Here is a 23,340-nt window from a genome sequence, read left to right as displayed (position 1 = left end):
ATTATCCCCAGGCCCCTGCCTACTCTCCAGCTTCATCTCCCCTGACCTGTCTTCTCCCTGCTGTGGCCCAGGCAGACAATACAGTGGCTCTCCACACATGTCATCCTTCTCTCTTTTCAGAGCCTTCACCTATACAGTCCCCACTGCGTGGAACATCCTTTCCTCATTTCTCCACACTTTTCTTCTGCCTAACTCCTTCTCACACGTACAGTCTCAGCTTAGACTTTTACTTCTTCCGGGAAGTCTTCTCTAACCCCTACTCTGAATGAGGGGCCCCTCCAATGTGCCCCCATGTGCCCTGTACTAACTACTCCTATTGGAGCTCTTATTACGCCATGCTGATTGCCTGTTTGATTACCTGTGTTCCCTGCAAAAATGTAAGTTCCGTGAGGGCATGGACTTTATCTCATTCATCACTTTTTCCCACAGACCTAGTACAGAGCATAGAATGTAGCGGATAGTCAATAAATATTTGCTGAAGGAATGACAAGTGGGTGAGTTAATGGTTTACAGTGCCATATTTCTCCTTCCACTTGTCCAGCTGCCCCTCTAGCAGACACCTGCTGTTTCTATGACTTCTGTCCATGAGCCCTTTGCTCTCTGTGGGGATGTACTCTCTGCATCCCCATTGAAGTGGGAAAGCATGCAGACACATTCAGGCCTCAATGTCTCCCTTCCCTACACCCCTGCCCACCACCCACTCTTGTCTACCACCCTCCAAAAACATTATCACTATGAATCCCAGAGGACCCCACTTTCATGGGTCCACTGATTTTCTTCACAGCTCCAAACATGGGCTTCATCTCTGCTGCCACTTGGGGGCTTGGAGCCCCAGAGGGCGCAGCCTCCCAGCAGGGCCCAGGGCCACAGCTAATGCATGAATGGATACCCCCTCACTGTGCCAGAATCAAGTGCTGTTTTGTTCTTTGATGCTCTGAGCCACTGTGTCCCCAGGTCACATTTAGGGTTTTATGCTAAACCAATGAGCTTGAGGAAAGACTCAAAAGGCCTGTATCCCTTTCCTTTGACAAGCGCTGCCCCACTTTGCTGCCATATTTTATTCCTCCTGGCTCAGCAGAATTTTGAGCATCATCAGTGTTTGGAAAGTAGTGTTGAATTCAGCCCCTCACCCTATAAAGGCTCCACTGTCTTGACATAAATGCTGTCCTTAGCTCTGGACCATAGTATAAGATCCACCAAAAGTGCCACAACACCAGGAGGTATATGTCCTCATGTACTGTAGGTGTCCATTCACTATATAATGATGGACTATTTTTACAAAGGGTTTTTTGTTGTTGTTTATTTCTTTGGTCTGAGCTGTTTCTCCTTAAAAAGGAAGGCCAGTTACCCCAAGGTCTCTTCATCTCCCAAAGGGAGTGGTGTGTGAAGAAAAAAGGGAAAAATGTATCCTGTTCATTATTTTTTAGTCAGATCAGAATGTGCTTGAGGAGAACAAGAGAGTATGTGGAGGTGAAAAAGATTAAGCAGTAGGAGATAGAGAAAAATAAGGAAATGGAGAAAAGGAGAAATAACATTTATGGAGTGGCTACTGTGTGCCAGGCTCTGCAGTGAGCATGAACCTAGATCTTTCAGCTGGTGTATGTTGAGCACTGAGTTGTATCAGGCACTAAGCTAAGAGCTTCACATATGTTACTTAATCCTTACCACAAATGAGATGAGTATCCACAATTATAATATCCATTCTCCAGATGAGTAAATAAAGCCTCAGACAGGTTAAGTAACTTGCCCAAGGCAAGTGGCAAAGCCTGTCACCCGTTTGATGCCAGAGCCTGTGTGGTTTCTAAGATTCCATGCTGAATTCATACCTGGTAGTCTTGAAGTTGTGTGATTCTATGCCTTCTTTGAGGGGTTAAGGAGAGCAGAGAGGCTTGAGTTGGTACTTGAGAGTTGTGGGGAAATGGACCTGTAAAGAATTGTTGTCCTAGATCTACTGATTCATGGCAGAGATGGAGGAGGTAAGCTCCCGGCTCCCCCAGGGTATGAGGCCCTAAAATTAACCTCCTTCCCTGGGACACCAGGCAGTCAGAACCCAGTGCTTACATCCATCCCATCACTGCTTGCTCTACAGGAGTCTCCATGGGGTCCTGGTCCCTCCTGGAGGAGCTGCCCTCATTCCCCCTCTCCCCTGTTCCTGACTGAGGCCCAAGGTCTCAGCCTGCTCTCAGACCTCTCCTCTGCACCCTTTCAAGCCTCCAGAGTCTGAGGATTATGGCACATGGCCCATTCACCCAAAACAGGAGGAAATTCCCCTCTCTCAACCTCTTTTCCTTTAATCTTGACCCCTTCTCCCCAACCCCGTGTAATCAGTTTTCTAGTGATTCTGGGACCCAGATTTAGGCAGACAGATGCAAAAGTTAACTCTGGCCATGAGCAAATTCTTGAGATCCTGTCAAGATTTCTCTACCAGACCCTTAAAATCTCTTGGACAAGCTGTGACAGCTTTCCACTCCCTTCCCACCCCCGCAATCTCTCCCAGCCTCCTCCTTTCTGGAGCTCTCACTCCACTACAAACTAAAGTCTTCTCTCCAGCTGTTGCTGAGGGGAATAGCCTTTTTGTCATTCAGCTCCATCTGCCTTCTGCTGATAGTAGATTTCACAGTGATTCCTCTTAGTCTCTATCTTCCTTTGTTTATTTATTTTAATCTATCAGTCGAATGTCTAGGGGCGTTCTGTTTACTGAGTCCCAGACACTTGCTATGTTCTCTCTGTACACAATTCCTGTGTGCTCTGAGCAGACAGGCCGCCTCCGCCTTCAAGGGCACAGCCTGGAACCCCAGTTGTTTCCGTGCAATTTCATCTCTTGCCTTTGCTTCCCTGTGAAGCCGAGCCGCGGTGGGCCGTGTAATGTGAGAAGGACCTCTTAACCACATTGAGTGGCTATAATGAGTTGCCAGCCTCATGGGAACTCAGATCAGAGGAAGCAAGAGAGCAGAATGTCAGCCCAGATTATCCATGTGGAGCTGACGGAAGAACTGGCTCTTAGTGGGTCCATTAACTGCATGACCCATGGCCCAGCCCAGAAGGTGAGAGCTGGGAATCGAGGGAGGCCAGGATGACGTCTGCCTGGCCCTGGCTGCTTTCCTGCCAGAGGGAGGACTCTGCCAAGATGTTACACTAAATGGAAGTAGCTCGAAAACAGGGAGGCATGGACCCAGTTCCTTCGTCCGTTCAACAGCTGCATATTGAACACTGTGTTAGACATTGGTGATACTGGGGTAAACAAGACAGAGTTTTCTACCCTTACAGAGCTTATGGTTTTAAGCTATTTCCAGATAATCAAACTCCAAATAATAGCAGTTCTACCTCTCTGCAAATTGTCAAGGTTCCTGATTAGCATAAAAGCAGCAAACATCAATAATACATTTTATAAAACATCCAGGTAGAACTGGGAAACAGATAGAGAATGGTCTCATTGCTTCCTTACCCCAAACATAAGTACCACGGGGAAAAATGTATTGCTACTATATCCTGCCTCTGAAAACACAAGGGAAACAGGATACTATCCTACACATTGGTTGTGGTAGTTACCTTATGAGACTTACACTTCAAACATCCCTGGATGCCAAGGAATCCTGAGTACGTATTCCCTAACACAAGTGTTGGCAATATGTTACTCAAACAAAGATGGAATATAAACCAGCCATCCCTGCCTTCTCACCATATATGAAATTCCACCTGTTAACACTTTCTAGAGCTGCTACCAATAGCCTCTGTCCCTACCCCTACTCTACTCACCTCTCCCCTGCCAAAAAAAGTTGGTGCATAACACACACACACACACACACAACCCATTAAAGGCAGCATTTCCCTACTCAAGCCAGGTGGGGCTTTGTCCCCCTCACACATACGTGCATTCACTTGTGCCTACTGGTATGCCAGAAACGTGGCTCAGAACTTTGGCACCCCACTGTGGAAGGCAGCGTTGCCAGGGAAGCCGAGAAATGGCATCTGAAGCTGGAACTCTTTCCCTTTCTCCCTTCGCAGCTGGTTCCATGGGGAGCTTATTTCAGAAAATCATATCATTCCTTACTCTCCAACCCTACATATCAAAAGCTTTTGGGCCGCTTTCACCCTGGGCTACAATCTGTCTAGTTATTTAAATCAGATAAAACAAGTTATATTTGACACTGCTTCTCATTAGGGTTTTCTTGTTCTTTGTTCTCTATTTCAGCATTGGTTGGAGTTTACAAAGTCTGTGGTGAAGCAATTGAGATGTAAGTATTCTCCACGGAAAGACGGAAGCCTCACCCCTGGGGAGGGTGGGATGGAACTGCCCACTTGTAGTAAGTCTTGGTAATTTTCCACTGTTCTGCATGGGAGTTGGCCCTAAACACGTGATGATTTTCTTCTGATGGTTAACAGGCCTGTGCATCCCAGTGGGGAGGGGAGCCCAGTCACCGTTGGGGAGGGTCTTTCCTGATGGGCACCTCTTTTTCTCTGCAGCCCAGCCTCCATTCACCATGTGTTTCCGTGTGAAGTTCTACCCTGCAGATCCTGCTGCCCTGAAAGAAGAAATAACCAGGTAAGGCTGAACACACTTCCCTCAGCCACAGGACCTGTTGGAGAGCATAGGAAAGGGGGACTATAACCTCTTAGATCCTCTATTTTGGAAGCTCCTAACTCTTATTGGCAAGGAATTCTTCCTAAATATACCCTTACCTCTTCTGTATTCATTTCTACATGCTTTCTTTGCCTACGCCCTCAGTAGAACTGGAACAGAGTGAGCTGCTTTCCTTCAAGAAGTGTGACTACTTCATCTTAAACTGGTCATCTGCAAGAGGAGTAACTAATTAATCAAAGGCATTTTTTATTTTATCAATGATGTGGCCCCTGTGGATGTTTTTGGAGAGGGCTGTGTTGCTGCTTATTTTGGGGATTGAAATAGACTCCAGTGGCCTCATGTACCTGGGAAATGCCACAGCACAACAGTGAAAGACAGGCTGGGAAGTACTCAAGATTTTAAAATCCAAGTGAGTAAACTCCAGTGTGCTGATGGATCCAGTCCGTGATAAACTCTTCATTGTGGGGATCATGTTCTGTGCTGGGCAGACAGCTGCGTGGAATGAATCCTGTTCATCCAGCACCACTTGAGGATAAGAAAGAACCTCTATGCCCATGCCATCCTACAAGAGAGTCAATGAATAGTAGCTTCAAAGCTTTCCCGGGGTTTTGTATATCTGAGCCAAATTTACTCTAAAAGTCTTGCCTCAGAGATTCAGGAACTCTCTGTAACAAGGATCTTTACTTTTTATATTAGGAAGATCTAATTTTGACATTAGCAAAAGCTTGATGTTACCTTGTAGAGGGTGGGGCCCTAGGTGAAGGGGTGATGCCAGGGAATCCTAGGGCTGAGGAAGAGACAGTTCTGCGAGCTCTACTCCCTCCCTAAAACCTTGGAGACGGCAAAGATTGGGATGAGGCCATTGCCAGTCATATAGACTGTTTGTCCTATAAGGCCTTGAGATCCATCTAGATCCTGAATTGCTTGGGAAAATCTCAAAGAAAGAGAGAGGAGGGAAGAAGGAAGGAAGAAAGAATATGGAATTACGTTCACTTCCTTTCTGAAGAGTGTGTCACTGGCTTTAAATCAAATAAAAGGAGCAAAAGTTTCTCTGAGAAGGAAAACAAGGAAATGGAAAGAAAAGATGGCAAGAAATAGAAGTAGTCCAAAGGAAGCAAAGAAATGGGACAGAGACGGAAAGTGGCTTCTTCGCATGGGCCCCATTGGAGGTTGAGGGGAATCCTATGATGGAGTCAGAAGGATCAGGAAGGTTGTTTCCTCCAGATGCTCCGGGCAGTGTGCACTCACCTACTTTGAAGCACTGAGGACAGGGAAATGTGTACTTAGAACCAAACCTCATGCTCCTTACTGAAGGCTCCTGTACTGAGCATAGAAACTGCGGGCTCTGCTCAGCCACACAGCAGTGGATGTGGCTCCCACTTTGCTTCTGAAAACCAAGCTCCTCCATATTAATGAGCAATCCTGTAGCTTTAGGCAGGAGAGTGAGGGTAGAACCACTATGTTTAACAACTTAAACAGAGAGGAGTTTGGCAAAGCACTAGCCTGCCCTGCTCATGACCTCCAGAGATTTGCCTTAGCTCTGAGCCTGCCCACCTGCCTCTGTCTCTGGAAAGAGGTGATGATGCCAAGGCAGCCCCAGAAGTCCACGCTCTGTCCACACGTCAGGGCAAGTTTAACACATCTTTGTTGAGAGCCTAGCACCTCGCCTCCTAACACCGTGCATCAGGGTTGCCCAGTCTCTGCCTCTCTGGACTGACAGTGGGGATGAGAGGGATTGGTTGAACACAACTCAGTGAGCTGCCAGTGAGAGCACGACAGACACATGGCTCTCTGATTTGATTAAAAGACAAAAACATGGTTATCTTGGCCCTCAGGAGGAGCTCTTAACAATACAATTTTCAAAATCGAATGTCACTACGTAATTCTAGCGTACAGACTCTCCTACTCAAGAAGCAGCATAGACCTGGGAGCTCAGATCCTATTTCTCTCACTTCTTGGATATGTGGCCTTGAACATAATGTATTTAACCTCTCTGACCTTCAGATTCCTTATTTATAAAATGAGGATAGTAATAGCTACCTCACAGAATTGTTGGGAGGATTAATGACTACACTAGGGTGTTGTACTTCTTAATACACTCCCCAGTGAGCCTTGCACTGAGCCAAGTCTCACTATCTGTTTACTGACAGCCTGAATACATGGTCCATGGACCCTAAGGGCTCTGCCTGGGGCACAAGTACAGTTAGCTCTGGTGTTCTCCTTTGTTTATGTGAAAAGGCATTTATTGTCTGATAATCCCCATCCTCCTCTGTCCCCTTTCCCCACCAGCTAGAGTCCTAACACTTAAGCAACTAACTTTTGAGGACTCAGAGAGAAAGCCATCCCAGCTAATCATCCAAGTCCTGGTCAGTGCAGCATGAAGACCATGGCCAGGCCTCTCTGCAAGTCAGCAAACTTCAGAGACACTGACAAGTGCGTGAGCTCCTCTCCCTTCTGCACGCGTTTGTGCTGACCATCCTCCACTATTTTCTCTTTGTTGGCCACTTCACCAGCCTTCCTTCCCTAGAATGCATTTTCCAAGCGTCATCAGGAGAGTGAACCACAGGTGTCTTTGTGCCTCCTCCTCCCTGAGACAGTCTGTGGAAGCCCTGGAATTAGCTGCATCTTTCTTCTCATTCACCTCCCTGTGATCTTAAAAGAATGGGGACGTGCCCCAGCCTCACTCAATTCCCATAATTCATTCCCATCTTAGACCCCTTCATACCACCTTCCTGCCAAACTAATTTAGCTGTCAGTGTTTTTTCCAGCAATACTGGTCCTAAATTTCACTGCTGTCTCAGCTATTCCCATAGAGCCAGGCTGAGAGGAGGGGATGAGGTAGGGAGTGAAGAACTGTGCTTCAATTTATCTCTTGGACTCTTCCCAGATGATAAATTTAGTTGCCAAATCCTGATTAATCTCTTTTGTCATTTTTTAAAGTAATAAATAGATTTTCTTGTCTGAGCTAGAGATAAGGCAGAGAAAATGGGGATTAGGCACCAGATTTAGCTTTTAACAGGGACCACAGGTATACAAACTCTTTGGAAAGATCAAGTAATAGAAGGAAACTGAGTACAAATGGGGCCCCACCTTACATGGAAGCAAACTGCCAGACACATGTTTGAGCAGGTGCTCAAAAAATAAATGTTAATAGAATGAACAGATATATGCATGAATGAATGACGTTTTTAGGTCATTTATTCCTTCAGTGAACATCACTTGAGCCCAGCTTAGGCTAAGATGGGTTGGCAAACTTTTTCTGTAAAAGGCCAGATAGTAAGTATTTTAGGCTTTATAGGCCATATGGTCTCTGTTGCAACTACTCAGTTCTGCCATCGTAGAGTGAAAGCAGCCATAGACGATTCATAAATAAATGAGCATGGCTGTGATCCAATAACATTTTATTTCACTGGAAACTCTGATGGCAGGCTGTAGTTTGCCGACCTCAAGCTACAGAATCAAAAAGACCTGGGTTCAAATCCCAGGTCATTCTTTAACTAGCTATGTGACAAGGCAAGCAACAATATAATCAATATCTCTAATCAACATCAATCAATATATCAACATAAACAATCTCTCTAATCATTAAGTTTCCTCATCTATGAGGCAGGGATAAAAACAGTAGTCATCTCATGAGTTGTTGCAAGGATTAGTGTGAGTTCAACAATAGAGTGTGTGGCACACAGCATGCACTCAGTAAATCATTATTGTTTTGTTTTGTTATTATTTTGTTGTCGGTCTCTCCCCACTATAATGTAAGCTCCCTAAGAGCAGGGACCTGTTTTGTTCCCTGCTGTATTCCCAGCACCTGCAGCAGTGCCTGGCACATGTGAGTGCTCAGAACTAGACGGATGGATGGATGGATGGGAGGGTGAGTAGGTGAGCTAGGCACAGGATGTATAGGCTCTCTAGAAGAATATTAGAAATAAATAAAACATAGTCTTCAAGGAGCTTGCAGTTTAGTATGGGGGAGAACACCTACTAAACATGATTGTAGTTAGGAAAAAGGATGATGGAAAATAGAGAAAGCCAAGGCCAAAGAATCTACTGCAGGGAAGGTGGGGGCAAAGGATCTTCTGAAAGAAACTCTTCAGAAGCCGCCAGCACTTTCCAGAGTTCAGAACCTTTAATTCTGGAAATATCTGTGGATTCATCCCCACCTTCTGATATCAGAAAGCATAATGCCAGAGCCAATACCTTGGAGAGATGTACATTACAGAAAAACTCAGGTTTTCCTTGGCCATCTTTTAGGCTCTCACTCATTCTGCCTTTAGATGGTTCTGATTCACACCTCCATCAATTTAGGACAACACTGGAATTAAAACAAAAATGGAGGTGAAGTAAAGCCTCCTTGAGGCCAGAAGGAAATAGACAAAGTTTACCAAAAAAATGTCCTAAGGAGCAAGCTTGTTGTCTTAAATCTGGTCTAAAGCTGATTTCTTCTTTGGTTCCAGTGAGGATTTCTCTCTGAAGACGAGTTCTCCTGACTTCATTTAGGACCCGTCTCTCTCTAACCTGATGACTAACTGAATTACCATGGGGGCAGAAACAGCAGCAGGCCCTCAGTCAGGAGGCCCACCTTGATTCTGATTACCGTGTCACCTCAGACAAGTCACTCTACATCTCTGGACTTCAGTTTCCTCAGCTATAAAATGAGAGAATTAGGCTCTATAACTCCTGTTCTGAGGCTCTGAGATTGGGTAACCCAACTAGCCTGCCTCTCAGGAGCTGGCTGGGTTGGGCCGCTCCAGCTGGCTGATCTCTTGCCTGGCAACACAGTGGCCTTTGTGGCATTGCCTCAGGCAACAAGATAGTCTTCCATAGGCCCATGTGTGGCAGGGGAGAACATGCCAGGGTCTCTTGGGAATAGGTCTAAGGATGCTCTGAGTCATATGGGATATATTTTCATGACCAACAACACTGAGTTGTTGGTTACCTCCTTAAACGAACAAAACATGGAGCTTGATGGAAGCCACTGTTGCACAAAAGGGAGGAGGGACCCCTAATACAACTCTCTCCCTGAAGCTATCAGTTGATTCTTTCATGAGCTCATCTCTTCTTGTCCTCTGACGACTGTGGTTTGTTTCTTTAGGATGTTGACTTGCCCCTACTCCTCCCCACTCCACCCCCCACCCCAGTTGCTGCACCATTGCCTGACAATGTTCCCATGGCCTTACCCTTGACCTCCCTATAGCTGTCCTACCTCTAGAAGTCTGAAGAAACCCCACCCACCAGCAGTGGAAAGCCTTGTTTCCTTTCCAGCTCACCTGAGGCACCTGTCATGCACCCATCAATAAAGATGCCTCATAAAGACGGTGGTTCTCGGTGTGAGGAGGAGCATGTCCCTCTTGAGTAGGAAGAGAGCAAATCAGAAGCTCTAGAAGGGCTTTTTCACATCCAGGAGCACACACACACACGGATTCTGACATGCTCCCCTGGGGGATGTTCTCCTCACTGCCACATTGAGAATCACGGCCCAGAGCCTTGTTGTCCCTTTGAAATATCTCCTTTAGTCCAGTATATGCTGTCCCTGAATTTTGGACACAGACCAGCAGAAAGGTATGGGAGGAGTGATGTATGAACTCAGGCCCAGGGAGTGATCAGTGAGTAAAGGGCAAAAGGTTTGCTTCCACATCCTGCCCAAGCCCATGGAAGGTGGGAGTTGGAGCAGTGAGAGGCAGAAAAGCACTCTCCCCCCTCCTCTCCCTCTCTCCTCCTCGCCTCTCTCCCACACACCATGTGAATCACTCTCCCCCTCTTCCCCTCTCCCCCTTATACCCCTCAGCTCCTTCATACCCCTCATCCCTCTCTCCTCTCCCGCTCTCCCTCTGCCCCTGTCCTCCACACACCATGTGGCATTTCACTGTGGGAAGCAGAGTGAAGACAAGCTTGATTTGGTAGATCCATCTTAATTATTCACTCTGCATGATGTCTTTTTCTTTGAGTTTTTCTTGGCAAACATTGGGGCAGAGTGGGGTTGATGGTGATGGCTGGGGTGAGGAGGGGAGTTCTCATTACTTCCAGACTACAATATTCACTCACCTTCCCTTTGGTTTGAGGAGGGCAGTCCATCCTAATGTGGTTAGAAGGATGCTTTTGAATTTTCTTAGGAGTGTTTCTTAAACTTTAATTTATATACAAATCACCTGGGGATCTTGTTAAACTGATTCAGTAGGTCTAGGGTGGGCCTAATAGTCTCCATTTCCCATAAGCTCCCAGATGATGCTGATGCCCCTGATCTGTGGACCACACTCTGAGTAGCAAGGCCTTAGGACAGAAGAGGGTTTGATTGCTCCTTCATTTCTGTTATTAATGACTTGAATCACCAAGTCCAAGGCTCTCAGAGTCACCTGCTGGCACTCCTTCCTGCCCCACCCCCGAAGTTACACTGTCAATGGTCCTTTTTCTCTTGAGCATTTTCATATGATCAAGTGGGCATGGAATACTCTGTTTTAATCTTCAGCCTGAAAACAGAAGCAATGGAAATCTCTACTTGTCCAGGGAGGACCCAATTTCTTTTAGTTCAGACTGACAGAATTTAAGGGAATTTTACTACATTTCCATTACTGCCCTAGGAATGCTGTAGTTGTCTGGCTGTCTAACGAAATGCCATACAACTTAGCTTTAAAAAACAAGCATTTAATATCACAGCTTCTGTGGGTCAGGAATTCAGGAGCAACTTAGCTGGGTGCTTCTGGCTCAGGGTCTCTCATGGGGTTGCAGTCAAGAGGCTGGCAGTGGCTGTAGTCATCTGAAGGCTTGACTGCAGGATTCACTTCCAAGATGGTGTACTTTCATGGCTGTTGGCAGAAAGCTTCAGTTTCTTACCTCATGGACCTTTCTATAGGGCTGCTTAAGCATCCTCAAGCAGAATGAGTGATCCAAGAGAAAAAGAGAACAAGGAGGAAGCTGTAGTGACGTTATGACCTAGTCTCAGATGTCAGACACTATCACTTCTGCTTTATTCTGTTTGTTAGAAGTGAGTCACTAAGTCCAACCCACACTCAAAGGGAGGGAATTAAGCTCTACCTCTGGGAATGAGGAGTATCGCAGAATTTGTGGTCATATTTTTAAACTACCACAGATGCCCCATGGCCAAGGAGCCACTGTGGTAGGTGACTCACTCAAGCATGATACTCCTGGCTTTTGCTCTTCTTAGGGGACCTGTGAGGTTATGAACATCAGAGACCCCACTCCTTATAAAGACATTTCAAAATGGAAAGTCAACAATTCCATCCCACTGCGATAGGGTCCACCCAACTACTTGTGAAACTACGAAGCAGTTATACTGCAAGGAGGGCAGTATAATATAGTGATTAAGAGCCAACCTCAGGAGTCTTAACAGTTCTGAATTTGAATCCTGGCTCTGCCACTTACCAGTGGTGTGCCCATGAGATAATCACTTAAGCCTCAGTTTCTTTATCTTAAAAAAAGGGGATAATAACAGTACCTATGTCAAAGTGTTATGTGAGAATTAGATGAGTATTGCATGTAAAGTGCATCACACTGGGACTGGCAGTAAGTTCTCAATACATGTCAGCTACTATTAGCTGTCGTTCTTGAGATCTTCCTTCCACCTGAGGGGAGAGCTTTCTATATTGGAAGAAATGCTAGTCACAAGTTTCTATGCTTCTTTCACCAGTGCATCTTCTTCCCTTATTCAAATTCTGAGAGGTCTGGTCAACTTCTGCCCATAATTGAAGGCTGTTCCACACACAGACAGATTCTCTTGGCAAGCCAAGGCAGAACTCTTCCTTGGGCTCGTTCCCTCACCCACTGTTCCACTTCTTAAGAAGGAACATCAGCCAGAGTCCAAGGCAGAGAGATACCCAGGCCCTTACGACACAGATTTCTTCTTCCACACTGAATTGACCGGGGCTGGCTCCTTCCAAAGTCCAGCGCTCAGGGCGACAATGCTTTTACCAGGAAGCGCCACTTCTGTTATGAGCTACAGAAGGAAACTGACAGGATGTTTTTAATTGAACCTCAAATCAGTTCAGGGCAAAGTACTTGAAAGCAGGGAAATGGAAAATGTATTTGTTCTGTGGTATTTTTTGAGATTTTTTAAAAAATATATATTAAAAGTGTCCTCGCAAAGATTTTGATAGGCTTATATTACATATTTATGTCTTAAAGCAATCAAAGAAATCCTTTCTAGTTCACTGTCTGTCTTCTCTCCAGGTATTTAGTCTTCCTGCAGATCAAAAGGGATCTCTACCACGGCCGCCTCCTCTGTAAAACATCAGATGCTGCCTTGTTAGCAGCTTATATCCTTCAAGGTAATGACTTTTGACAGGATAAATTTGCCTTTCGTGCTAAGTACTGATTACATTATTTCAGTTACCACAGATGACTACTTCTTGGATATGAACAGTATCTAACTTGAAGCAGAGTCTGAGTGAGAGGACTTTGCCTGGACTCCCTAGACCCAGAAAGCTCAGACCAATCCACCCTAAACTGCACCTAAGGGCTTTCTGCCAGCCCCTTCAAGTCATTCGGACTCTGTTTTGGGGGTTTTTCCCTGCTTGGTTGATAAAGTTCCTGAGACTCTGGAGAGTAATCTGAATCAATTTTTTCCTATCCTTTCATGTAAATTTCAAAGATGTGAATGAAGCATTTTGGAATTCTGGTATCTATTTCAGAGACCTTTCCATTCAAAGTGCTCAAAGTTGAAAATATTTCCAAATGACAACCACATTTCCTGACATGCTAATAAGGTAGAGTTGAGTCTGTACCCAGCTGATACCCGGACTGGCTTTTTTGCAAAACAGTAGGAAAGGTATACACTCTTCATATATGATCCCTTCTCCTTTCATGAAATGAGGGGACTCCTAAGTGCCTCTTCCTAGACTTCTCTTAGTCCTTAGGCTTGAAAATTTCACTGGATTGTTTTGGATATAGCACAAAAATCATGAAGTTTCCATCAAAGAATCTGAACTCTTAATTGGAAATCTGTGACCTCCAGGAAGCTACTTTGTGAAGAGAACCTGGAAAATGCTTGCCAATAAGAAACCAAAGTTCTTCTGGCAAGAGAAATATCACAGCTATATTAAGAATGTAAAAGTCAGGGCCGGCCCAGTGGCATAGCAGTTGGGTTCGCGCATTCTACTTCGGTGGCCCGGGGTTCGCTGTTTCGGATCCTAGGCGCGGACCTACTCACCGCTCATCCAGCCATGCTGAAGCGGTGTCCCACAAAGAAGAACTAGAAGGACCTACAAGTAGGATATACAACTATGTACTGGGGTTTTGGGGAGAAAAAAGAGGAAGATTGGCAACAGATATTAGGTCAGGGCGAATCTTCCTCAAAAAAAAAACAAAAGAATGTAAAAGTCAGCCCATTGCAACTTTAACTTCTGAGACTCCTGTTTTTTAAAAAATCACCTAAATGGGAAGTCTAGAAGGTGCTTGCCAACTCTAAGGTACCCAAAGATGCCCCTTTCTTTCTTTTTTTTTTTTTTTTTTGGTGAGGAAGATCAGCCCTGTGCTAACATCTGCCAATACTCCTCTCTTTTTTTTTTTGCTGAGGAAGACTGGCCTTGGGCCTACATCCATGCCCATCTTCCTCCACTTTATATGGGACACCGCCACAGCATGGCTTGCCAAGCGGTGTGTCGGTGCGCGCCCGGGATCTGAACCAGCGAACTGCAGGCCGCCGCAGTGGAGCACGCACACTTAACTGCTTGCACCACCGGGCCAGCCTCGCCCCTTTCGTTTTCAAAAGAAAACTTGGTCTGGTCTAAGTGAAATTTTAAACTCTAGCCTTTCCTTTACTTTTACCCTAACAACCGTAATGAATTTTTCTTTTTTTTTTCTTTAAAGAAGTAATTGATGTCCAACATTGATGTTTTCCACTTGGAGCTTTCAAAATAAAACCATAATAAATGACTCCGTGGCTCAAGGTCACTCCAGACTTTAGGCCCAGGGAAGCCTTTAGTCTCTTGCTAAAGGATAAAAATTCCAAGTTATTTGGAAGGCACAATGAGTAGATTTGTGCCACAAGTACAATATTCAGCTGTGAGAATAGGGCATATGTTCCTCTTAATATTTACTCCTCCCTCAAGATTCCTCATCTGCACTGGTTGTGGTTCTCACTAGGGAAGGAGAAAGGACAACCACAAAGCAGCTGGAACTTCTTAACATACTTCCTCTTAACATACCCACCCTGTTCCCTGTGGAGTACTTCATGTGGAGAAAGCTGGGTCCTGACCTGGGAACACATTGTGGGGAGCACCACGGGTCACCACCCCTCAGAGTTTACTGATCTAAGAGCTCAGCAGCTTTAGGGATGGGCTCTCTCTGAATGGCAGGAGGAGAAAGCCTTACCCCCCACAGGGAACTGAGAAGTCAGCCTTAGGAGCCAGTACTCCAGAACTCAATGGCACTTTCTAGTTACAGCCAGTCTTCCCCCTCTGCAGTCTTCTCCAAGGGGCCTGGCACCTGGTCAGCCCTCAGTGAATATTTATTCAGATTTATTCATTTGATTTGATTTGATTTAGACTGAGAGTTGAGTTCTGAGTTTGGGTCATGGCTCATTCATCAATTTGCTGTGTCCCTGCTAAAATCCTCAAGACAAGATTTAGACTTCTGATCTGGCTCAGACCCAAGAGGTTCTGTCTTCCTGATCAAGCTCACAGTTTCCTGTGCTGCCACAAAGTGCATTGCTCCCAGGCCCTCTTCTCACGGCTGAATGGATGAGGATCGTGGTGCAGGCTTCTGCTCTTTTATTGTAAATTCACTTGTGGTGACCTTAGAACACAGGGTCAGCTCTATTGTCTCTGCTTAGACTTGATATCAACCCAGTGTGCACACCTGGGGAAACAAAGGTGGGCATGCTCCTGAGGGGCAGGCCCTCTGCCTGACCCAGAGCCTTGCTCAGGATCCACTGTTCTCTGTAAATCTGGTGCGCGCTTTGGCTTTTGCTCTGTGTGTTAATCTCTTGTTGCTTTGCCAGTGATGATTTACCTATCTCCATAAGTGTTTTCCTCTACTTTCATTTTGCAAGCGGAGATTGGGGATTATGACCCAGGGAAACACCCCGAAGGCTACAGCTCCAAGTTCCAGTTTTTCCCTAAACATTCAGAGAAGCTGGAAAGGAAAATTGCTGAGATTCACAAGACAGAACTCAGGTGCGTGACACTTGGTTCAGGCCCAGGACACTGTCTTCTCCACACACAGCCTGAGCACAAAGGCTTTGCTCTGTGTCCTCTGCTCCCGCAGACCCAGCCTTCCCGACCCTGGGATGCACCACATTCAGTGATCCGCCGACAGCACAACTCAAGCCCTGTGGGCTTACTCTCCAAGAAGAGTGGTGTAGGCTGAGGCTTAAAGGCAAGAGAGTGGTTTTAAGGAAAATGGAGAGAGATTAGCCTCTGAAAGGTATTTGCTTCACTAGGATAAATGAAGAGACAGAGAGAAGAAGCATGAACTGGGGAAAAGGAAAAGAAAAACATAAAAAACAGCAGAAGAGAAAGAAGATAAGAGGAGTTTAGTGGGGATGTGAAAAATGGGCAAGCTCCCGCCCTCAGTCTGTCACAGTGTGACAGGGTCAGTGGATGGGACTGTGCAGGGCTGGCCTGATTCATAAATGCCATGGGTGCCCTATGAGCACCTGGTTTGGGGGCTGTGTCTTCAGTACTGCATCACTCCACCCCATACTCCTGCAGGGAAGGAAGGGGGAAGCAGCTGGAAGCAGGAGGCTTGTCCTCCTCAGATTCTCTGAGTTCACTCAGAATATACCAAGTTCCATAAAATAGCATTCATACATCCTTTCACCCATATGAAATAAGATTTTCTACAAAGATTGATTTTAAAAAACGACAATAGGGTGTTTGGGCTCCACTTTGTGTGGCATGCTGGAGTACAGATTCCCCAAACTGATAAACCATGAAGAAAAAGGTTGGGTATAAAATGCCGTGTTGTAAAATAAAACATGCCATCGTATTAATACATTACAGTTTTTTTAAAAATCTTTTAAAATTTTTGTGTAACTATCTTTCTGAGGAAGGACAATGCCCAAGGGGGTGAAAAAGATATTTCTAATGATAATATTAAGCTTAAACTAGTTTCTACCCTGACCCCTTGATCTCCCCCAAAACACAAAAAACAAAAAGCTTCACCTTCACTCAAAGATTTTACCAACAAATACATCACCAAAGCCTCCTTAGCCTTTGTAAACAGACTTCCTGCCCACCGTGGGTGGCAGGACTGGTTCCCACCCTCCCAGAGGAAAATGGAGACACCTATTGGAGGTGGAATCCTAGCCGCCTGCTGGCGAGGCCTGTCCAGCTCCGGCCGGTCTCCTCCCATCACTCTGTTAGGGAAATAGCGGCCCCTTGTGGTAAAAGTCAGAATAACCATGGACCTGTGTGAAGGCTCACGGTTTACTCAAAGGAGAGATCAGGGACGTGCTGGGACAGCCGGGAGGCACTGCCAGGAGGGTTTTAGGAGATGTCAGAGCAGTGGGGACAGTCCCTCAGAAACCTAGTAGAAGGCAGGGGATCCCCCAGGAAATGATGCCCACTCTGAGGGCCCCGGAGGTTTGAGCCAACTCCAGGGGTGAATGGAGCCCACGAGGCCCGCCGGCCTCCAGACAGGAAATGAGGAAGCTGCCTGGAAGGGGTAGCGGTGCTCAGCTGCCTCTGGTGCCTGGCCCTTTGCCTACCGCACAAGCATTTCCCAAACACCTTGCCTGTGTCTCAGGTGCACTGATGGACGTAGGAGCCTATGGGCAGCATAATGCCGGCTTCCACAGGTACTACTTCCACAGGTTCAGCCTTGTCTTCATGATGTAAAAACGTGTCTGTGTTTCCTTTCTCCAACTCTAACATGAGTTCCTTGAGGGCCCAGACTGTGCACTATATTTCTTGGTATATTTTGCAGTGAGCAGCACAGAGCCTGGCACATAAAGGTGCTGATTGATTGATGCCTCTCCAGAGGGACACTAGAGGGACTATGGCCTGCTCCTCCCTTGGGTTGGCTTGTTTCCTGCCCTGCCATATTCCTGGAGGCAAACGATGAACTTAGAAATGAGCAACCTGCAGTCTTGCCCACCAGCCATCAGAGTTGTTGCTGGCTTCGTAAACTTCCCCCCCTCTCCTCACACCGAAGCCAACCTCACATCTGTCGCAGTACGTCTGCCTCTCCAGGGCTCTGGCCCCTGAGGGAGCCTGATGGTGATACTGCCACTGGTTCTGTGTTGAGCTCGTCAACGCACCTGCTCAAGAGGCAGCCGGGAGGGGAATGATGCTAAAGGCCCCTTCAGATTGCTTGGTGCAAGGGCTGGTTTCTTCCTTTTCTGCTTGTTTCCTTTTCATAGTCATCACCATGTGGACAAACAGAGCTACTGGGGAGTCTGGGGAGCTCAGCACTGTCTCCTACTGCATCTTGTCGCCCTTCATTCCAATGTCCCCTTTTGGTAAAGGAAGAGGGTTAGGCGGTACCAGCAAGATATACAGGCCCCTTTGGATTTCAGTCTAGATCAGATCACAGACGAGAAACCCATGGTCTGCAGCCAGCCTACAAATGTGTTTTGTTTGCCCCCGTAGTATTTAAAATTGTGAAACACCACATAAAAATTAGTATCTCTGACTTCTCTTAAAAAATCACATCTAGCAATGCTGGGCCCTGAATTCCCACATGACTATGATCTTGGAACTGAGGAGCAGCTGCTCTCATTAGATGGGGTAACAGTCCTGAATTTGCCACAGTCCCCACCACTTCCTATTGTTACACTGAGCCCATGTCATTCATTATGTAGCCTACCTCACTCTAAAAACATCTGAGTTTTTGACCCTAGACAGGAGTCTCTGAAGTTCGTCCTAGAACAGAGCAGGGAGCACACTCTATGGAAAAATTGGAGTGTGAGACTCACCCTGAGCACTTCTTAATAGTGAGTTTACCTCAGGGGAACCTGTAGGGACAGGAAACCCTGAAATGATCTCGTTTTTTATATTCCAGTGGTCAAACACCAGCAACATCAGAGCTGAACTTTTTAAGAAAAGCACAGACACTGGAGACATACGGGGTAGACCCTCACCCATGTAAGGTAAGATCCCCATGGTCAGAGACTGCGCTGACCTTGTCTCCTCTAGAGGGCGACAGGAGGGAGGGACCATATGCCTGCGCCATCCAGCCCCTCAATATCTGGATGATTGGCTCTTTAAGTGACATGCCAGAGAAAATGTCTCATTTTGGAAACTCCTCTGGATTCCACGTTGCATGATTTTTTGGTGCCAATCAATGTCGGAGGGTCCGAGACAAAATCAATCTGAATAACAGATCTGAAACTGGGGCCCCACTTTGGCAGCAGTGGGTAATGTGGTGGAAATGAAGAGAGGAGGAATGTGGAAGGCCCCCCCACAGGGAATGATCAGAGACAGCTCAGCGGACTGCCCACCCTTCCCTGACCCGTAATCTAGTTTCTTTCCAAGAGTGGGTTTTATTGACTGCAGCAGCATAAGTCACTGCGCGGAACTGCAGTGGAGTGGCATTTAATTCCATTATGCGCCGTGAGGGCGAGACGAGAACCAGCCGGGGAGGCTCTGCCCAGAGGAAACCTCTGTAATTACTCACAAGTGGCATTTGGGAGATGAGCTCAAGCCGCCACAGTCACTGCGGACAGCAGTGGAGACCTGTGGCCTCTTCCTATCTCTGCATGGCCTCCTCTTCCTCTCCACATCCCAGTTGCTTTGACACTCCTGGTCTCTGCCTCAGTTTCTCCAAATTTTTGCCTCTCTCTTTCCACAACTGGAGGGGGCCCAGTACCACCAGTAAAACTAAATGGGACCAGGAGGACACTGACCCTTTCTAACAGGTGAGGGGACACCATAAATTTCCAACAAAAATTAAAAGAATAGAATAGAAACCAGGGAACCCAGTGATGTGGGGGCATCGTTGCATTTCCCTTGGCCCCCTGGTCAGGTGATGGTGATCTGTTCTTGCATAAGATTTAATGCTGAAACTTCAAATATGAACTTTGAGAACATTCTGGCACTCAGAAACTCTGGTCACCTTCCCCACCCCTTGGTTCCCTATCCACCAGCACAGCCTACTGCTAGATAACCCCTGTGTTCTTGGGGGCCAGCACTGTCAGAAAACACATTCATGCCTGTTTACACCAAAAAAAGTGACATATGGATATTTACAAATGAATTAGCAAAGCTTCCTAAATAAAGCCCACTGCATAACAGATGTAGTTTAACCTCCATAAATTTCTCAGATTCTGTCGGCAGGGGGCCTGCATAGGACTGAAGAGAGCTTTGGAGTCAGCTGGCCTCGGCTTCAGTACTGGTCTTCTACTGATAAGGGGGCCTTTGGAGGCTCCTCTGAGCCTTGCTTTCCTCATCTGTGTGAAAGTACACAGTAGGTACTCAATAACTATGCTCCCTGAACTGCTGAGTCACTTCAGGACCTTGAAAAACATAGCTGCCTAAAGATAGATATGGTCATCAGAAGGTGCCAGGTCACCTCTGAGTTTGACTCCAAACCTACCCAGTCCCCTTGAGGCCACACAGAGTGCCCAGCTCTTCAGAGATGGGTCCCTGGGCAGAGCTGTCACCTAACAGCACATAGAGATGGGCGGATAGTGAGCCTGAACACAACTGAGTGGAGGTGAGTAGGGATCTCCACTGTTGCCCATGGCAGTATGGAAGCTACAGTGGTAGCCAGCCTGGTGTCCAGCCCAAATTCACGTGCACCCTAGGAATGTGGGGCTCCTGGCTCAGCCCGGTTTTTCATGAGTTTGTCCATCATTGGACACAGAGGCTGAAGAGGCTGCAGCAAGGAGCCAGCATTCATACCAGGCACTGTGCAACGCCCAATGCCATATAGCCTATCATTTCAACTCCTAGAAGGAAGGAAGGAAAAGACGTTTGTGGCTTGCCTTCCATGGTAGGCCCACTGGAATCCTTTCCCATTATTTTCTCATTTAACCCTCATGCCAGCCCTGGGACGTAGATATTATTCTTCCTGGTTTATAGATAAGAAGACGAAAGTTCCAGGAGGCCACATTTTACAAGGCCTGAGTGATACAGCAAGAATTTCAACTCAAGTCACTTCCCGTGGTTATGTATCTATGAGGAACAGAAGCCCCCAGGAGACTTCCTCTGGGGAGAAGGTGGGACGGTCGTCTCACTGGGTTTCCAGTCCTTGTTGCTGAGCCTTGTACTTCTTGCTCACCCAGGGCCATGTCAGGGTCCTGCAGCAGATTCCATACATGGTCCCTCGGCTCATCTCACTGGGCTCTGGCTCAGGATTTCCTCAGCCTCCTGAGCAAGGAGAACGGTTCGGGAGCCTTTACTCTTGTCTTTAAGTAGAGTCACTTTGGTGATATGCTACCAAGCACTCGCCTTAATGCTGCTACAAAGAGAGCTGAAATAAGCTCTCGGTGTAATAAATACTGATGATTTCTATTAACAGAGAGGCAATTACTGGGCCCAGGGAATCTGGGGCATGCAGCCCTAGGGAGGACAGAAGAAGAGGGATCGTTTTGATAATTAAATGAGAGCAGAACAACACTTGGGCTGAGCTCTGCTCTCCTGGACTGATTAAAAAGCTGCTGTTCTTCCTGTCCACACTGATGGTTTCTTTCGGCCCAGAGTGTCCTTGTCTGGCCCTGGGACCAGGAAGAGGAGATCCTACCAACTCTGGGTGGGACAGCCAAAGGGCTTCAGTAGCTAGCTGGCTTACAATAATACCCAAACTCTGAACTTGCACAAGCTGTGCCGAGCTCCCTGCATCTCCCCTAGTCCCCAACTCCTGGCAGGAGCCCCCAGCAGACCAAGCCTACAGCTGCAGGAGGAGGAGAGTGGAGCAAACCACTGGCAGCCAGTGTTGCCCCTGTTCCCCAGCCCTGACACTTCTCCAACCACAGGAGCCACCATCTTGTTCCTTCCAGGTGGCCCTGGCTCTCCTGCAGGCTCAGACTGTGACCTCCTGCCCTGTTGAGGTTTATGGAGTGGTCAGACCCGTCACAGATACTAGCCTGTACCCAGCCTTATTATGAGTCATGAAGGTGCCATTTATGGAGAGCCTGCATGTGCCAGGCACTTACATACACTGTCTCATTTAATCTTGACAACAACACTGCCAAGAAGATACTGTTGTCCTCTTTTTAAGATAAGAACACTGAGCCTTTGAGGGACTAATAACATGTCCACAGTTACTGGTAAGGACAGTACTGGGACTCAAACTTGGAATTGTCTGAGTCTCAATGCTGTGCTTTCTCAGTTATCATTCATGGTCTCTCTTCTGGAGATATGGCGTTTATTTAGGAACAAAGCAGGACTCACTGCCAATTCTGATAGAGACAAAGACCTATGAGACTACTGAAATCATCATATAATGTAAGTTCACCAAGTGGCTTTATGTCTATTCTGTATAGACCAGGAGAAAACTGATTACAGCAGTATCTGGGGTTAGATCAACCACATAAATAAATTACAGTGTCCTTCCTCTGCCCTTAAAATAGGATCATTAATTTCATAATCCACTACCCAGGCTCCTCTCTAAATAAACCCTCCTCCCCCTTTTGAGAAGTTGCCCCTGACTTCAGAGAAACAGAACAAGAAGGAACAGTGATGACTCGCCCTCATCCTCAGGTGGGCCCCTCTTGGCTGCAGTGTGGGGAGAGTGTTAGGTTTACTGCTGAAATGAAGAACTTGACCAAAGCCACTTAAGTGTCAAGTTTCCTTCAAGATTTCCATTTCTGAGCTGTCAGAGGGTGACGCTAAGCCTCTTATGGGGTGCTACCTCCTCATTTCCACTCTAGTTTCTTGTGGCCACGTTTAAGTATATTGAAACTGGGTGCTTTTCGTGAATGACTTAACATAAAGGTTTCCAGCTACGAGCTCTTTCAGGAATGGGCATAAATGTCTGGAAGGGCACATGGAATCTTCTTCCTTAAGGTTTTTTAAGAATAATAGAGGCTTCATCCACCCAGATTGAATTAGATTAAATCATGCTCCAGAGAGGGAACTGGATGAGCCTGAGAGGCGTAACAACCAAAAATGCCGTGGTCTTGACTCTGTCACACCCAGGATGTCCTCTGGGGCTGCAGCAGACAGAAGCCTACTTCACTGTATCCAGAGGTTGAACCTGTGGGGACTGGGCAAAGGTGGCCAGATGTCCCTACTTCTAAGAACCAGTCAGTCCTATGATTCCCAAAAGTCCTTTTCTGGGCAGAGTGATCATCTTAGGGTGAACCTTTGATGATGACATATTGATGCAGGTCAAGTTTGATGGTGGCTTCCCTATGAACGACTCAGTGCAAATCCATCCACTCTCCAAGTAAAACACCACTGGCCATGTCCTGGCAATAAGTCCTTTAGACCATCTCCCTAAAATCAAATGGAAATAATATTTCTCAAAGTATGTATTATTGTCCTCATTTTACAAATGAGGAAACTGAGGTTCAGAGAAGGTACGTAAGTCGCAGAGTAAATAAGCCACAGAGCTGGAGTCCTAAACCAAGACTGAAGCTCTTTCCACAGGATGAAAAACTGAAAACAAATTTTTTACCTCACAACTGTAGAAGTGAACTAAATTCCTTTGACTGTTATCTGATGTAGAGCGGGGCTGGCGATATCCACTGTGTGGCTGTCAAGACCTGTGTTTTCATTCCACCTCCCAGATCTATTAATGGCTCAGTCCTGGGGGTACTGATTTCATCAGGATGGGAAGGGCACAGGGAGGAAAGATATACTCCAGCTTGATAAGATGGAAGATCTGAGGAACAGGTTACTACTGTCTGTGTCACTTCT

General features: G+C 46.5%; 1 protein-coding gene across 5 annotated transcripts in view; it reads left to right on the top strand.

Moving 5' to 3' along the window:
* Positions 1-23,340, top strand: part of FRMD5 (FERM domain containing 5) — a 289,647-nt gene that overhangs the window by 245,539 nt on the left and 20,768 nt on the right. For 4 of the 5 annotated variants that reach the window (XM_058541451.1, XM_058541453.1, XM_058541452.1 and 1 more), the window contains exons 3-7: positions 4,193-4,235; positions 4,465-4,543; positions 12,764-12,861; positions 15,585-15,708; positions 18,539-18,626. In XM_058541451.1, the coding sequence (XP_058397434.1) occupies positions 4,193-4,235; positions 4,465-4,543; positions 12,764-12,861; positions 15,585-15,708; positions 18,539-18,626 (432 nt within the window). The remainder of the gene's footprint in view (positions 1-4,192; positions 4,236-4,464; positions 4,544-12,763; positions 12,862-15,584; positions 15,709-18,538; positions 18,627-23,340) is intronic. The other variant, XM_058541454.1, reaches the window with a different exon arrangement.

Source organism: Diceros bicornis, chromosome 5, assembly GCF_020826845.1.
Source record: "Diceros bicornis minor isolate mBicDic1 chromosome 5, mDicBic1.mat.cur, whole genome shotgun sequence".
NCBI lineage: Eukaryota > Metazoa > Chordata > Mammalia > Perissodactyla > Rhinocerotidae > Diceros > Diceros bicornis.
This window is presented reverse-complemented; position numbering and strand designations above follow the sequence as displayed.